Raw genomic sequence first — 16,674 nt, 5'->3', positions numbered from 1 at the left:
TTCATTTTAATGTGATTGCTGATTTCTGTTTCCCCAGTCTTGTAGCTCCTTAAAGGCCGGGGCTGTCTTGAGCAGAGCTAACCTCGGCACCTACTATAGGTCCAGGCTATAGTATGGACCTGGCTGGATAAGACTGTTGGTATCATGAGTGGGACTTGCGCCAAGCCTCCGGATACCCAGACTGTCAGATGTGAACAAATTCCTCATGTCACCGTAAGATATAGTTACAGCGGAGTTTTCTTTTGGGCCTTTGTTGTTGCGTCGCTACAGCGAACTTTACGGTGAAAAAAGGTAGGGGTCCTACGGGCAGCAGCCAGGGCAGCCCTGGAGCTGTCGCTGGAGTCCGATCATGTGATCTTCAACATGGCGACGCCCTTGGTTCCCTACAGAAAGGGGCGGAGCCTGGACTGGGGGGGCAGGCTCAGATTCAGGTTAAATTGCGGATTGAGCTCGCAGTTACAGACAGCTGACCATGGAAGCGAATGGGTTGGGGTGAGTTCTCCAGAGCACGCGGTGTGGCTAGCCGGGCTTCCAATTTGAACCTTCCAACTCAGGACTCTATCCCTGTACTCCCCTTTCCCCACCCTGGAGACCTCCCAACCTGAACTCCGTTAGCTGGGATCCTGAATCCTAAAACCATGGATTTTTGAGACGTTCATCCCAGGGCCTTAATTCAAGGGATGCCTCAGGATTTCCATCCAGGATCTCTATTCTGGGACCATCAACTCTGATCCCTCTTTATCCCCCAGCCTGGGGATTTCTCAGCCCCTGAACCAGCCCAGTGACATTCCCGTTTCTGAGGCTCACTAGTTCGAAGACCCCCAAACTATCCTTAGTGGGCCTTCATTCCCTCCCCCCAGTCCCTCTGGTTGCTTCGAGCTTGGAAGAGTAGAGACTAAGTGGAGGGAAGAGGCCCCAGGGCGGGCCCTTCTGGAGTTTGTGCACCACCTGATAGGCAGAGAGGAGGCGGAACGGGCGGAAAGCCAGGGTTTGGGAGCTGGCCTGGAGGAGGTAGATAGCGGTCCTGGACTGAATCGGCCTTATGAACCCGCGCTTTCCCCAGCCTCCAGCCTAGCATACTGACACCTACCCCCACCCCCACCTGATCGCCAGACCTCAGGGTTTTCCGGAGCTGAAGAATGACACATTCCTGCGAGCAGCCTGGGGAGAGGAAACAGACTACACTCCCGTTTGGTGCATGCGCCAGGCAGGCCGTTACTTACCAGGTAAGAGTCAGGGCCTGGAAATCTAGATAAAACTCCGGAGGGAGAAAAGTTTTCAAGGGGCAGGGGAGGGCTCTGGAGGGCCTCAAGGCTGAGCCCCGTCTTCCCTCTGTATGCAGAGTTTAGGGAAACCCGGGCTGCCCAGGACTTTTTCAGCACGTGTCGCTCTCCTGAGGCCTGCTGTGAACTGACTCTGCAGGTGAGGGGTCCACAAAAGAGGGAAAGATTTATGTCTTCAGTCTGCCACCTAGCAACCTGTCTCCTGTTTCCTACAGCCACTGCGTCGCTTCCCTCTGGATGCTGCCATCATTTTCTCCGACATCCTTGTTGTACCCCAGGTACCCACTCAAACCTGATTCTAGAGTGTAATCCAAGGACGCCTTGAAAATCCTTCTATCAGTCCAGTCAAGGTTTACAATAAGCACTTATCCTAACTGGATCGAGGGAAAAACTAAGGTTGAAAGAAATGGAGTTTGGCAGTTTTATTCTCCTTTTCCTTCCTCCTGGAATGAGCTGAACAGAACCTTTCCTCCTGGATTCCATTTTGGGAACCCAGATGTTTTCTCCCCCTCCAGGCACTGGGCATGGAGGTGACCATGGTACCTGGCAAAGGACCCAGCTTCCCAGAGCCATTAAGAGAAGAGCAGGACCTAGAACGCCTACGGGATCCAGAAGTGGTAGCCTCTGAGCTAGGCTATGTGTTCCAAGCCATCACCCTTACCCGACAACGACTGGCTGGACGTGTGCCGCTGATTGGCTTTGCTGGTGCCCCAGTAATGTGGGACAGGGCAGGGACTCAGGGCGCGGGGAGATCACTCTGGAAGGTCTGGGGTAGACAAAAGGAAGGGTCAGTCTGGCTTCTGTGACACCATCTTTCTATCCTTCTGTAGTGGACCCTAATGACATACATGGTTGAGGGTGGTGGCTCAAGCACCATGGCTCAGGCCAAGCGCTGGCTCTATCAGAGACCTCAGGCTAGTCACCAGCTGCTTCGTATCCTCACTGATGCTCTGGTCCCATATCTGGTAGGACAAGTGGCGGCTGGTGCCCAGGTGAGTCCTGAGAGAGAGAGAAATAGGCTGGGATTTGGTCTGTAAGGACCAGAAGCAAGAGTGTCCTAAACCTGAGAGGGCAGGGGTCTTAATGCCAGGGATGAAAGAACCTTGGCCTCCAGTGATCTAGCTGAGCAGCCAAGCCCATCCTGACACTGACAGTGGGGCTTAATGCTCTAAGTATTCAGACACCAAAGTTAGTGCTGGGATCTGAGGAAAGTAAAAATTTTTTTTTTTTTTTAAATTACTGGGTTTATAGGGTCAGGCAGTATCAGGGATTGAAGTCATTTGGGGAAAATTGAGGTGGATTTTGTATGTGGGGGGAACTTCCTCTTTGTGTGTTACATATTTTTCTTCACCATACCCTAACTAGGCATTGCAGCTGTTTGAGTCCCATGCAGGGCATCTTGGCCCACAGCTCTTCAACAAGTTTGCACTGCCTTACATCCGTGATGTGGCCAAGCAAGTGAAGGCCAGGTTGCGGGAGGCAGGCCTGGCACCAGTGCCCATGGTGAGGTTTGGGATGGGTTGAGTGAAGGTGGTCCTGTGGAGCTTTCAGGCTAAGCCCTGCATGGACTGGAGTGACCACTGGAGGGCAGCAGAAGTACAGTCAAGAAAGATTAGTGGTTGTAGCAAGGCCCTCTGTAGCCTGAGATCTGCTTTTTTCTAGATCATCTTTGCTAAGGATGGGCATTTTGCCCTGGAGGAGCTGGCCCAAGCTGGCTATGAGGTGGTTGGGCTTGACTGGACAGTGGCCCCAAAGAAAGCCCGGTAAGCCATGGAAGGGTGAGGCCTTGAGGTTGAGGTGGGGGTGTTGGCGGGGGGAGCTGCCATGTATGCGGTTACCAGAACGTGGCGCTGGCTTTGCTTCCAGGGAGTGTGTGGGGAAGACGGTGACATTGCAGGGCAACCTGGACCCCTGTGCCTTGTATGCATCTGAGGTAACAGCCAGGGCCCCTCTGTGTGTCTGTTACTGTGCACTCCTGTGGCTGTGGTTGTATTATTCTGTGTGCACTTGTTTTTAATGTCTTTCTGTCCTTTTCTTCTACTCTGTATGTACAACATAAGCCCTAGAAAGACCAGACTTTTTGTTGCTGTTGTTCATTTGTGTTTATGCTTCATGCCTGGGTCCATACTAGGGATCTGATAAATTTTATTGAATGACTGAATAACACTGAGTAGAAGCATGCCTACATATGCATTTGTCACTAGTATATATAGGGAGGACAAAGCCTTGCTGGTCCTCCTGTAGCCAGTGCCCTGTTGGTCCCCCAGGAGGAGATCGGGCAGTTGGTGAAGCAGATGCTGGATGACTTTGGGCCACATCGCTACATTGCCAACCTGGGCCATGGGCTTTATCCTGACATGGACCCAGAACATGTGGGCGCCTTTGTGGATGCTGTGCATAAACACTCACGTCTGCTTCGACAGAACTGAGTGTATACCTTTACCCTCAAGTACCACTAACACAGATGATTGATCGTTTCCAGGACAATAAAAGTTTCAGAGTTGAACTATTGTGTAGTTTTGTTTGTGAAAGATTGTGCCCATATCCTCAGTTCTTCTTAGCCTCTGCTCCTTCCCTGGGAACCCTCTCTATATCCTCTTCACAAGTCATGGGGGTTAGGTATCAGTGAATATGTACTATAGCACTTAAGGATTCTCATTCCCATCTTACTCTCAGATACCTAAGTCCCAGAACTACATGGGGTAGGGTAGAGCTTTCCTAGCAGTTCAGGTTGTGACATTTGCAGAAAAACGGGTGGGGTCCTCACAACATACAAAGGCCAAATTGATAGGGCTTTATGTCTGGGGAGGAAGGGAAGTATACATCAAAAAGGGGCACAGAAGGAGTTAGAACACTTCAGAGAGGCATGGGGAAGAAGATGGAGTCTAGGCGAGCAGGGAGAAGCTGAGGGACCCTCAGCTTTGACACCAAAATATATAGAGGACATCAAAGCTCAGAGCTAGGTTGCTTAGGATTGGAGCTTTAGACAAGTCCATCATCACCAAAGCAAGAAGCCCTCTGAAACCAAAAGACCCTCTGGCAACTCAAGGTTGCTTTATATTCTTTTCTGAGCATCCCCTTTAATTTTCTCAAGATCTTGGTTATTCCACCCTTCCTGGTGGTACCTGCTTCCCAGGACAAGGCTCTGAGGTGTCTGTAAGCCCTGGGGAAGGGTCTGGTATGGCAAGAAATTCTTTATCTGTCATTCTGCATCTCCTTAGACCACTAGGCACCCACTGTGCTGTAGGCTGAACCAGCTCCCTGGCCCAGCCAGGGCAATGCAGAAAGGAGAGATGGGTTTCATTTAGTGAGAGAACACAATTTCTGCTTTTAGAAAAATGATCTTTTATGTGATCCATGATTTATTCATAGAAAAGCACTGTGAATTCACACACTTGCTAAAAAAGGGCAACTGTGATACAGAAATGAGAGTGGCTTCTCTCTTTTTTTTTAACCAACCCATTGGGCTGAGACGTAGGGGCCCTTGGCTGGACAGTAAGACTTGAGTAGCCACAAACGGCAAATACAACTTCTTGGTCAGTTTGGAGTAAAAAAGGTGACAGTTTGTCGAAGAAAGAAAAAGTAAAGCAGATGGAGAAGTTCTTAGTTCACATTCTAGCTATACCACCCCTTCCCTATCAAACCCCACCCCCAACTCAGGAACTAAGACATGAAACAGTAAACACCAAGACACTGGTTCCAACTGACTTTTCTGAATGCCCTTGCTACCTCCTATAACAATTCCAGGCTGAGCACAGGGGTCAGGAAGGTAGCAGGAACATGATACACTATGGAGGTCAGCCAGGGCTAAGACAGGACTGCCCACTAGGGCTAGAAATTAGGAAGGGAGAGGCTAAGTGCAGACCAGCCCTAGCCTCCAAGTCAGCGAGCAATGAGACTGTGACAAAAGCTGGCGAGGAAGCTTGAGGTAGAAAGGCAGGGGAAGAAAGCAAGTATGAGGCAAGAAGAGAACTGTGGCGCTAAAGCAGCCAATCTGATGGCAGAGGGAGATTGGTGCTTAGAAGCTTGTTTGGTGAGAGAATGAATAGAGGAGGCACAGAGATGGGGAACAAACGTTTAGCTGGCGAGAGAGATTTAAGAGGAATGGGAAAGAGAAATCTGGCAAAAAGAAAGGACACATTGATGCAGATCCTCAAACATGAATACACAGACATCCCTACATGTAGAAATACGCTCAGTTACACATATAAAGACACAGATGCATGGATAACAAGCATACACATGGATACAAACATGTTTATACACATGCACTCGTGTACGCAGATACACATACTAAACATGCACAAACATGAGTGCATTTGCACAAAGATGTGCATCCTCACATGTACACAAAATGTGTATATCCTCACGTAGAAACTCACAGTCCAGTGTGCACATATTCAAACAGGTACACAGCCATAGAACTGACACATACACATAAATATATATGTGCACAAACAGGCATGCACAGATGTATCTATGCACATACACACATGTACTTAGCCATAAAAGATACACACACACGATTATAGATGAAACCACACACTTGCTAACACAAAGGTGACCACAGTAGATGAATATTATGAACTCAGCGGCTTCCCAGACCTTCATCTTCTCCCTGCACTTGTTTCTCAGGTGTTCAGCAGGCTCCTGAAGAGGCTGTGTGAGGCAGGAGCTTCAATGTCCTCACAGTTTTGTGAGGCAAAAGTCTAAGTCCAGTCCTGGCCTCTGTCCCTCACTCACCACTGGACTATAAATGCCCTGTCTGTAGGTGGGGGATTCTGCATAGACTAGACTTGGGTTGATCCTAACTGGCCATTTTTCTCCTTGGCACCCCCACTCTTCCACTGCTACCAGCAAACACTCTGCAAGGGAAACCTGAGAAATGGTTGTGAGTCTCCTCAGAAAATAAGCATATCCTCCTACCCACAGCTACTTCAAGTGGCCATCAAATCAGAAGCAGAATTATAAATAGTTACAAGTTTACAATAATTAGCAACACATATAGTATTTACAGTCCCACAAATGTGTCTGTTTCTCTGGTTAAGCAATCCCTGAGATGGAACAGTGTTCTGCGTTTGCCAAGGGAGACAGGGCCAATGCTCAGGACACGCAGGATATAAGGGCATGAGGTGGCATGTTGTGGGGTTTCTGGTCGATCTGCAGGGCCCAGCTCCTCCATGAACTGTAGTCAGAAGCTTGCCAAGGTAGGCATTATCGACTAGAGTTGGACTTTCCCCATCCTTAGCCCTGTGGTCCTTTGGCCTCATCCACAGGTGCTCAGAGTTCTCTCAGGGTGGACAAATGTTTCAGTGCCCTTGGCCTGACCTGATACTACCTGGGAACCCAGGCTGCCCTGGCGGTGAGCTATCTGCTCTCTCAGCCAAAGCGCTCTCGCACCAGCAGCATCAACTTTTTCTTGCCTTTGTAGATCTGTTTGAGGTTGTCGATGAACTGGGCAAACTGCAGGTGGCCATCCTGGGGCAGCAGGAAGGTCTCCCGAGCCTTGCTTAGAAACTCAATGAACTCTCCATAGTGGCGAGGGCTGATGTGTGTTAGGCGTGAGTGTGTAGTGTTGATATAGGCATTGATTGTGGCATCCAGCAACTGGCGCAATGGAGCTTTGTCAGTGGACATGAGCTTTCCAGAGCTTCGGCGGCCTGGGATGCCGGCCAGGCCAGGTGCAGTCACTGTGCAGCGTCGTAAGATGTCTGAAAGCACTGTGGCACAGTGCACACTCTTCACCACCAAGGGGATGAGAGCTGCCAGCTCATTCTTGCCCAGAGAGTGGCTGAGAGCACAAGCCCAGAGCACATCATTGATGGCTGGGTGAGTATCCTGGTTGTAGGCCAGGTTAAGATGGCTCATGGCCAATGAGGCCAGCTTGAAGGCACGTAGCGGGTAGCCACGGAGCTCCATGTAGCGGGCGATGGTGAACAGCTGTGAATGGGTCATACCACCAGCAGCAGCATCAATGGCAATCTGGTAGGCTGCCTCAAAGGCGATGTGGTCTTTCTCACAGAGTGTAAGGGCTGACAGGGCACAGCTCTGTGGATCCTTCATAGCACACTGTAGGGCCAGTGTGCGAGCACAGCTAGCCAGTTCCTCCCGCTGTGGATAGTCAAGACTGAGGCGCAGGATAGTGGTGTGGGATACGGCTGTGGCAGCTACAATACTAGTAGCCTCAGTAGGGGTGAAGAGTGTGTACCAGCTCTGCAAGATGCTCACCAGGGCCCGCACACCTGTCAGGGAGAGCCTGAGCTCAGCCGTGGCCATCTGGGTCCTGATTCAGGTCTACCCAGATTACCATTTGGGGTTTGAACTTGGCCTGCAGAGATGAATTCTTCCTCTCAGCAACCTTGAGATGATATGAGGCAAACCAGGGCAAGGGGAGCATCCCAGATGGCCAGACCCTGTTTGGGGTCTCTTCCTATCCCTTCTTTCCCCAGGTCAGAGGGTTGAAGGTTGCTGCAGGTGCTCTTAGCCCCTCACAAGGATGGGACAGTAGAGCCTGGGGTTTGCTTGCCCTGAGGCATGGGTTACAGATCTGCCAGGGGTTCTAGCTGAAGTGGGGCCTCTCAGGGTAGAGTCTTGTGCTGGGGCTTTGGGCTTTAGAAAGGGTCCTGAGCCTCTAAGTTGCCTGGAGTTTTTTACAAGCATGCACAGGGATGGGGACCAAACCACTGGGCCCACTACCTCCCAAGGGAGCACTTGAGTAGCAACTGAAAATTCATTCTCTTAGACATGTCTCTGATGAGAGGATCAAGTGCTGCTGACATCAGGATATGGTTCAAGCAGTGAAGACAGGGCTTGGGCTGGCTGAACAGAGGCCACCTTCTCCTACCAGCAGCCCCATCCTTTCTTAGGCCATCTCCTGATGGGCCTAAGATCTCATAGGAATATGAGAGCTCTAAGGATTGATTGTCCTGTCCCAAGAGTAGGGCCTAGAAACTCCTTTCCCCTGGGGGTAGAGGAAGGTGGGAGACTCACCCACTTCTGTAGCACAGGTCACCAACCATCGTACCATCTCCCTGCGTCTCCAGTTAAGGGTTGATAAGGTCATCCGCATCACCTGGGCACAAAAGAGGCCTTTCCAGTGGGCTATGCCTAACTGTTGTGACCTCTCCCTCCCCTTGCCATTCATTTATGCGACAAATATTTTCTGGTGCTTTAAACAGTGGTCTCTCCGCTGATAAACATAAAATACAGTTAATTTCTTTCCCAGCCCTCCCACCAATCAGATAGGAAGCTTCTCTGATGATCTGCAGCAAAGTCCTTATTATCATACCTTGCTTGACTTGTAGAAATGGGGAGGTAGAGAGAAGATAGGGACCCCAGGGAGCCTAAAGCTTTATCTTGCTTCTGGCCTTAACTTAAAAGTGGAGCCCAATTTATGAAATCCTTGCCTTTTCCCTAGCCTAGAACTTGTGTTCTGGGCCCAAAGGAAGAGCCAGACTTGGCCTATGCCCAGTCTCCCAGAGATCTTATCTTCTGCCAATTGTCACTAGGTCAGAGGTCTAAACTGTGGATGGCCTACTCTTCCTCCATACCTGTAACCCAAGTTCCAGGGCAACGTTGAGCAGGGTGCTGTCAGTACTACTGTCAGTGGGAGTAGCAATCTTGAATGCATCTTGGGCCAGTTTGAAGATGAGGGAGGAAGAATGAATATGCTTCTGTATTGCTTCCAGAATTGTTCGGAGTCTCAAAGTGTCTCCTACAGGTGTCAAGAGAAGGGGCAGCGTCTATTTTAAAGTTTTACTAAACAGTCAGCTGACTGCAACAGATACTCGTTGAAATGGCTGCTATCAATTCATTGAATGCTTCTGAATGCTACCGCCCCTTCTGGGTTATCGAGCTGTCTCCACTAATCACATTTGAGGCTCCTTCCTTCCCCAGACCCCCACGTGAATCCTATTCTCTCCACCTTTTCATCTGTCTCTACCTAATACCCTCTACCCTCGGGATCCTTTTTTTTTTTTTGGAGACGGAGTCTCGCTCTGTTGCCCAGGCAGGAGTGCAGTGGCTTGATCTCGGCTCACTGCAAGCTCTGCCTCCCGGGTTCACACCATTCTCCTGCCTCAGCCTCCTGAGTAGCTGGGACTACGGGCGCCCACCACCACGCCCGGTCAATTTTTTGTATTTTTAGTAGAGATGGGGTTTCACTGTGTTAGCCAGGATGGTCTCGATCTCTGACCCTATGATCTACTGCGCCCGGCAATCCTCAGGATCTTTAGGTACCAGAAATAATTTTCTTGAACACCTGAATTTCCAGAGCTACTTATACAGTAGACAGAAAGCCACATTACTGCCAAAAAAGTAAGGCAGTCCCACTGTCTGCTTCTCATTACAGCTCCCTGGAGCAAAAAGGAGCGGGGCCACCACTTCTTATTCAATAGGCAGGGATTCTATACAAAAAACAAACAGTTAAGGAATATAACATCATATGAGGTGAAGGTTGCTGGATGAAGGCAGTAGTGTATGAAAGACTGTTATATCTTATAAAGGACAAATACATTAAGTAAAGATAAAACAAAAAGTAGGCCTTATGTTTTGCTTTGTAACTGCTGATAAAGTCAAAGAGAAGGAATGGTATGACTATAGGCTTTGGAATAAAACACATTGGGGACCGAACCTGGTTCAGCCATTTAAGAGTTTAACAACTTCAGGTTGGGCGCAGTGGCTCTCGCCTGTAATCCCAGCACTTTGGGAGGCTGAGGTGGGTGAATCGCTTGAGGTCAGGAGTTCGAGACCAGCCTGGCCAACATGGTAAAACCCCGTCTCTACTAAAAAAATACAAAAATTAGCTAGGCATGGTGGCGTGAGCCTGTAGTCCCAGCTACTAAGGAGGCTGAGGCAGGAGAAGAGCTTGAACCTGGGAGGCGGAGGTTGCAGTGAGCCAAGATTGGGCCACTGCACTCCAGCCTGGGTGACACAGTGAGACTCCGTCTCAAAAAAAAAAAAAAATAAATAAGAGTTCAATAACTTCATTTATAAAATGGAAACAATTGTTGTGAGAATTATAAAAAATTTGTAATATTCTATGATTCTATTTTTTTTAATTTTTTTTTTTTTTTTTTGAGACGGAGTCTCGTGCTGTTGCCCAGGCTGGAGTGCAGTGGCGCAATCTCGGCTCACTGCAAGCTCCACCTCCCAGGTTCATGCCATTCTCCTGCCTCAGCCTCCCGCGTAGCTGAGACTACAGGCGCCCACCACCACACCCGGCTAATTTTTTGCATTATTAGTAGAGATGGGGTTTCACCGTGTTAGCCAGGATGGTCTCGATCTCCTGACCTCATGATCCACCCGCCTTGGTCTCCCAAAGTGCTGGGATTACAGGTGTGAGCCACCACACCTGACCTCTATGATTCTATTTTTATAAAAAAAGATACATAGTGTGTGTGCATATATATGAATAGAAAATCTCCAGGAATATTTATGCCAATGTCTTATTAATAGTTGTTTTTGGGTGCCAGGATTATGCAAGAGATTTCCTTTATTCTTCTATCATCTTTAAAAACAGTTTTTTAAGTTAATAGACTGTGTCTTTAGAGTAGTTTCAGGTTTACAGGAAATTGATCAGATAGTACAGAGAGTTCCCATATATCCCCTATTATTAACATCTTATACTAATGTGGTATATTTGGTAAACCAATATTAATACAGAAATCCCTCAGCACCCATGGGGGATTGGTTCCATGACTTCCCTTGGATACCAAAATCTGAGGATGCTCAAGTCTTTCATAACCTACCATCATATCCTCCCATATACTTTAAATCACCTCTAGATTACTTATAATATCTAATACAATGCCTATACATCATTACATGTGGATTCAACATAGTGGCTTGTGCCCAGCAAATTAAAGTTTTGCTTTTTGGAACACTGAGGAGTTTTTTTTCCTGAATATTTTTGATCCATGGTTGGTTGAATCCACAGATGCAGAACCCACAGATACAGAGGGCTGATTGTACATAATTATTAGTGTGGTATATTTGATGAACCAATATGCATATATTATTAACTCAAGTCTATACTTTACATTAGGGTTCACTCTTGTGTTATACAGTTGTATGGGTTTTGACAAATGTATGCTATTAATCCACTATCACAGTGTCATATAAAATAGTTTCACCTCTCTAAAAATCTCCTGTGTTCTATCTGTTCATCCCTTTCTCCATTCCCTCTAAGTCCCTGGCAACTATTGATCTTTTTACTGTCTTCATAGTTTTGCCTTTTCCAGCATATCATATACTTGGAATCATATAGTAAGTAGCCTTTTCAGACTGGCTTTTTTCTTTCTTCTTCTTTTTTTTAACTTAAAGACTAGTGTGATAATACAGATTGGCTTCTTACAACATGCAATACGCATTTAAGTTTCCTCCATATCTTTGTTTTTTTTTTCCCTCAGAGTTTACACCCAAAACTTCCATGTCTCTTTTTTTTTTTTTTTTGAGTGTGTGTGGCTTGAGAAACCATGTCTTTTTATTTAGAAATAATAATCAATTCTATGGATATACGATAATTTATTTATCCGTTCACCTTTTGAAGAACATCTTGGTTACCTCCAGTTTGGAGCAATTATAAATAAAGATGCTTTAAACATTCATGTGCAGGCTTTTGTGTCGACATGTTTTCAAATAATTTCAAATAGGTTAAATAACAAGGAGCATGACTGCTGGGTCATACAGTAATACTATGTTGATCTTTGTAAAAAAAAGACCAAACTGTCTTCTAAAGTAACTGTACCATTTTGCATTCCCACCAGCAATGAATAAGAATTGCTGTTGCTCCACATCCTTGCCAGCATTTGGTGCTGTCAGTTTTGGATTTTAGCCATCCTAGTACTGTGTAATGATATCTCACTGTAGTTTTAATTTGTAATTCCCTAATGACATATAAGTTGAGCATTATTTCATATGCTTGTTTGATATCTGTGTATCTTCTTTGGTGAGGTTTCTCTCCAGATCTTTAGCCCATTTTAAAATTGGGTTGTTTTCTTATTGTTGAGTTTTAAGAGTTTTTTGTATATTTGGGATATAAGTCCTTTATCAGAGTTTTTCAAATATTTTTCTCCCAGTCTCTGCTTGTCTTTTTGTTTTCTTAACAGTTTTTCTTTCTTTTCTTTTCTTTTTTTTTTTTTTTTTTTTTTTTTGAGATGGAGTCTCGGTCTTGTCGCCCAGGCTGGAGTGCAATGGCCATGATCTGGGCTCACTGCAACCTCTGCCTCCTGGGTTCAAGCGATTCTTTTGCCTCAGTCTCCCGAGTAGCTGGGATTACAGGCGTGCACCACCACTCCTGGCTACTTTTTAAATTTTTATTAGAGACAGGGTTTCACCATGTTGACCAGGCTGGTCTCAAACTCCTGACCTCAGGTGATCCACCTGCCTCGACCTCCCCAAGTGCTGGGATTACAGGCGTGAGCCACCGAGCCCGGCCTCTTTACAGTTTTTCATGGGTTTAAGTTTTGAATTTTAATGAATTCCAACTACTCATTTTTTTCTTTCATGATTGTGCTTTTGGTGTTGTATCTAAAAAGTCATTGTCAAACCCCAAATCACCTAGATTTTCTCCTAGATTATCCTCTAGAATTATTATTATTATTTATTTATTTTTTGAGACCAAGTCTCACTCTGTCGCCCAGGCTGGAGTGCAATGGTGCGATCTTGGCTAACTGCAACCTCCGCCTCCTGGGTTAAAGATATTCTCCTGTCTCAGCCTCCTGAGTAGCTGGGATTACAGGTGTGTGATACCACGCCTGGCTAATTTTTGTATTTTTAGTAGAGATGGGGTTTCACCATGTTGGCCAGGCTGGTCTTGAACTGACCTCAGATGATCTGCCCGCCTCAGCCTCCCAAAGTGCTGGGATTACAGGCGTGAGCCATTGCGCCCGGCCATCCTCTAGAAATTTTATAGTTTTGTGTTTTACCTTTAGGTCTATGATCCATTTTGAGTTAATTTTTGTGAAAGGTCTAAGGTCAGTGTCTATATTAATTTCTTTTTGCATGTGAATGTCCAGATTTTCTAGCACCATTTGTTGAAAAGACAATCTTTTGCTCCTTTCTCAGTATCAGTTGAGTATATTTGTGTGAGTCTATTTCTGAGCTTTTAATTTTGTTCCATTGATCTGTTTCTCAGTTTTTCAACAGTACCACACTGTCTTGATTAATATTATAGTAAGTGTTTCCATTGGGTAGTGTCAGGCCTCTGACTTGTTCTTCAATATTATGTTGGCTATTCTAGGTCTTTTGTTTTTCCACACAAAGTTTAGAAAGGGTTTGTTGATATGCACAAAATAAATTGCTGGGATTTTGATTGGGATTGTGTTAAATCTATAGATCACGTTGGGAAGAACTAACCTCCTAATACACATTCTTATTATCCATGAACATGGACCATTTCTATTTATTTAAATCATCTTTGATTTTTTTATCCAAGTTTTACAGTATTCCTCATATCAATCTTATACATATTTTGTTAGATTTATTCCTAAGTACTTAATTTTTGGGGTGCTAATGTAAATGGTACTGTGTTTTTAATTTCAAATTCCAATTGTTCTTTGCTGGCATATAGGAAAGCAATTGAATTTTGTATATTAATCTTATATACTGCAAACTTGCTATAATTACTTGTTAGTTCCAGTTTTTAAAAAAATTGATTCTTTGGGATTCATACATAGTCAATCATGTCATTTGTGAGCAAAGATTTATTTCTTCCTTTCCAATATGTACAAACAATCCCTGGCTTACAATGATTTCACTTAAGAATTTTTGACCTTAAGATGGGTTTATTGGGACATAACCCTGTCATTAGTCAGGAAGCATCTGTGTATCATTTATTTCCTTTTCCTATCTTATTGTATCAGTTAGGAACTTCTAGTATGATGCTGAATAGAAGTGGCAAGAGGGAACATTCTTGTCTTATCCCTGATCTTAAAGGGAAAGCATCTAGTTTCTCACCATTAAGTATAATGGTAGTTAGTTGTAGGTTTTATTTTTTGTCTTTAAGCTCTTTTGCCCAGGCTGGAGTGCAGTAGTACAATCATGGTTCACTGCAGCCTTGACTTCCCAGGCTCAAGTGATTCTCTTGCCTCAGCCTCCCAAGTAGCTGGAACTATAAGAGTGTGCCCACCACAGCTGGCTATTTTTTATTTTTTAGTAGCGACGAGGTCTTGCTATGTTATCCAGGCTGGTCTTGAACTCCCAGGCTCAAGCGATTCTCTCATCTTGGCCTCCCAAAGTGCTAGGATTACAGGTGTAAGCCACCACACCCAGCCGGTAATTGTAGGTTTTTTTGTAGAAATTCTTTATCAAGTTGAGGCAGTTCTCCTCTATTCCTAGTTTGCTAAGGGTTTTTTTTTTAATTATGAATGGGTGTCAGTTATGCTTTTCCTGCATTTACTGATGAATGACTTTTCTTCTTTGCCTGTGGAAAGAATAAATTCCATTAATGGAATTAACGGATTCCATTAATTGATTTTCAAGTGTTGAGACAACTTACATACTGGAAATAAATCCTACTTGTGGTTCATTCTTTTTATACACTGTTGGGTTTGATTTGCTAAAATTTGTTCAAGATTTTTGCATTTATGCTCATGAGTCATACTGATCTGTACTTTTCCTTTCTTGTAATGTCTTTATCTAGTTTTGGTTTTAGAGTAATGCTGGCCTCATAGAGTAAGGAAGTGTTTCCTCTGCTTCTATTTTCTGGAAGAGACTTTAGAGAATCAGTACCATTTATTCCTTAAATATTTGGTAGAACTCACCAGTGAAATAATCTGAGCCTGGTGCTTTCTGTTTTGGAAGGTTATTATTAATTCAATTTCTTTAACAAATATAGGCCTATTCAGATTATTTATTTCTCCTTCTGTGAGTTTTGGTAGATTGTTTTTTTCAAGAAATTGGTCCATCTAATTATCTAAGTTATCAAATTGGTGGGCATAGAGTTGTTCAAAAATTTTTTTTATTATCCTTTTAATGTTCATGGGGATCAGAACTGATGGCCCCTCTTTCATTTATGATATTAGTAATTTAGATCTCCTCTCTTTTTTTTTTCTTGGTTAGCCTAAAGGTTTATCAATTTTATTGATCTTTTCAAAGAACCGATCTTGCTTTTATTGATTTTTGCCTACTGTTTCTACTTTCAATTTCACTGATTTCTGCTCTAATTTTTGTTATCTATTTTCTTCTGCTAACTTAGATTTACATTGCTCTTCTTTCGCTATTTTCCCCAATGTGGAAGCTTAACTTATAAATTGATTGTTATTTATTCTTTCTCTATTTTACTAATGTGCAAACTTAGATGATTGATTTTATTTTATAATTATTTTTATTTTTTAATTAATTAATTTTTTTTTTTGAGGCAGAGTCTCGCTCTGTCGCCTAAGCTGGAGTGCAGTGGCACGATCTCAGCTCACTGCAACCTCTGCCTCCTGGTTCAAGTGATTCTTCTGCTTCAGCCTCCCGAGTAGCTGAGATTACAGGCGCCTGCCACCATGCCAAGCTAATTTTTGTATTTTTGTAGAGACAGGGTTTCTCCATGTTGGTCAGCCTGGTCTCAAACTCCTGACCTCATATGATTGCCTCGGCCTCTCAAAGTGCTGGGATTACAGGCGTGAACCACTGCATCTGGCCTATTTTTTGAGAAAAGGTCTTACTCTTGCCTAGGCTGGAGTGCAGTGGTGTGATCATGGCTCACTTCAGCCTCGACCTCCCAGGCTCAAGTGATCCTCCCACCTCAGCCTCCCAAGCCACTGGGATTATGGGTGTGAGCCACCATGTCTGGCTCTTTTCTCTTCTCTTTTCTTTCTTTTTGAGATGGAGTCTCACTCTCTTGGCCAGGCTGGAGTGCAGTGGCATGATCTTGGCTCACTGCAACCTCTGCCTCCAGGTTCAAGTGATTCTCCTGCCTCAGCCTCCCGAGTAGCTGGGACTACAGGCATGTACCACCACACCCAGCTAATTTTTGTATTTTTAGTACAGGCAGGGTTTTGCCATGTTGGCCAGGCTGGTCTCGAACTCCTGACCTCAGGTGATCCACCCACCTCGGCCTCCCAAAGTGCTGGGATTACAGGGGTGAGCCACCACGCCTGGCTGCTCTTTTCACTTTCTTGATAATGCTCTTTGATGCACACAAGATTTAAATTTTGATGAAGTCTAATTTACCTATATATTTTTTTGTTGTTCATGCTTTTGATGTCATAGCTAAGAATCCATTGGCTTACCCAAGGTCATGAAGACTTATTCCTATGTTTTCATGTAAGAGTTTTACGGCTTTAGCTCTTACATTTAGGTTATTGGTTCCATCTCTACTTTTAATCTATCTGTGTCTTTACAGTGGGTTTCTTATAGACAACATATAGTTGAGTTTTAAAAAGGTTTCTCCACACCTTTG

General features: G+C 45.0%; 2 protein-coding genes across 7 annotated transcripts in view; one reads left to right on the top strand and one right to left on the bottom strand.

Annotated features, from left to right (window-relative positions):
• The first annotated feature begins 340 nt into the window (after positions 1–340).
• On the top strand, positions 341–3,789 carry UROD (uroporphyrinogen decarboxylase). 4 transcript variants are annotated; one of them, XM_004025677.5, is made up of 10 exons: positions 341–492; positions 1,114–1,226; positions 1,343–1,422; positions 1,499–1,561; positions 1,799–1,996; positions 2,114–2,275; positions 2,649–2,786; positions 2,946–3,046; positions 3,150–3,216; positions 3,551–3,789. In XM_004025677.5, exons 1-10 carry the CDS (start codon positions 473–475, stop codon positions 3,710–3,712), a joined length of 1,104 nt encoding a protein of 367 aa, XP_004025726.3. In that variant the 5' UTR covers positions 341–472; the 3' UTR covers positions 3,713–3,789. The 4 variants fall into 4 exon arrangements, with proteins under 4 accessions (XP_004025726.3, XP_055203342.2, XP_018872968.3 ...); XM_019017423.4 differs by having other exon boundaries at positions 379–492; positions 1,064–1,226; XM_055347367.2 differs by lacking the exon at positions 2,114–2,275 and having other exon boundaries at positions 344–492.
• Positions 3,790–4,604: 815 nt separating this feature from the next.
• The window catches only part of ZSWIM5 (zinc finger SWIM-type containing 5), a 189,892-nt gene continuing 177,822 nt past the window's right edge, over positions 4,605–16,674 (bottom strand). For all 3 annotated transcript variants that reach the window (XM_019017414.4, XM_063699338.1, XM_055347357.2), the window contains 3 exons: positions 8,834–8,997; positions 8,274–8,355; positions 4,605–7,525 (listed from right to left, as the gene is read on the bottom strand). In XM_019017414.4, coding sequence (XP_018872959.3) covers positions 6,663–7,525; positions 8,274–8,355; positions 8,834–8,997 — 1,109 coding nt within the window. In that variant the 3' untranslated portion in view covers positions 4,605–6,662. The remainder of the gene's footprint in view (positions 7,526–8,273; positions 8,356–8,833; positions 8,998–16,674) is intronic.

This window comes from Gorilla gorilla, chromosome 1 (genome assembly GCF_029281585.2).
Source record: "Gorilla gorilla gorilla isolate KB3781 chromosome 1, NHGRI_mGorGor1-v2.1_pri, whole genome shotgun sequence".
Lineage (NCBI taxonomy): Eukaryota > Metazoa > Chordata > Mammalia > Primates > Hominidae > Gorilla > Gorilla gorilla.
Note: the sequence above shows the minus strand (reverse complement) of the source record. Positions and strands in the feature narration are given on the sequence as shown.

Coding starts and splice junctions, on each gene's coding strand:
- UROD (XM_004025677.5), top strand. CDS start 473: ATGGAAGCGAATGGGTTGGG. Junction 1,227..1,342: donor GGCAGGCCGTTACTTACCAG/GTAAGAGTCAGG, acceptor CTCTGTATGCAG/AGTTTAGGGAAACCCGGGCT. Junction 2,276..2,648: donor AAGTGGCGGCTGGTGCCCAG/GTGAGTCCTGAG, acceptor TACCCTAACTAG/GCATTGCAGCTGTTTGAGTC.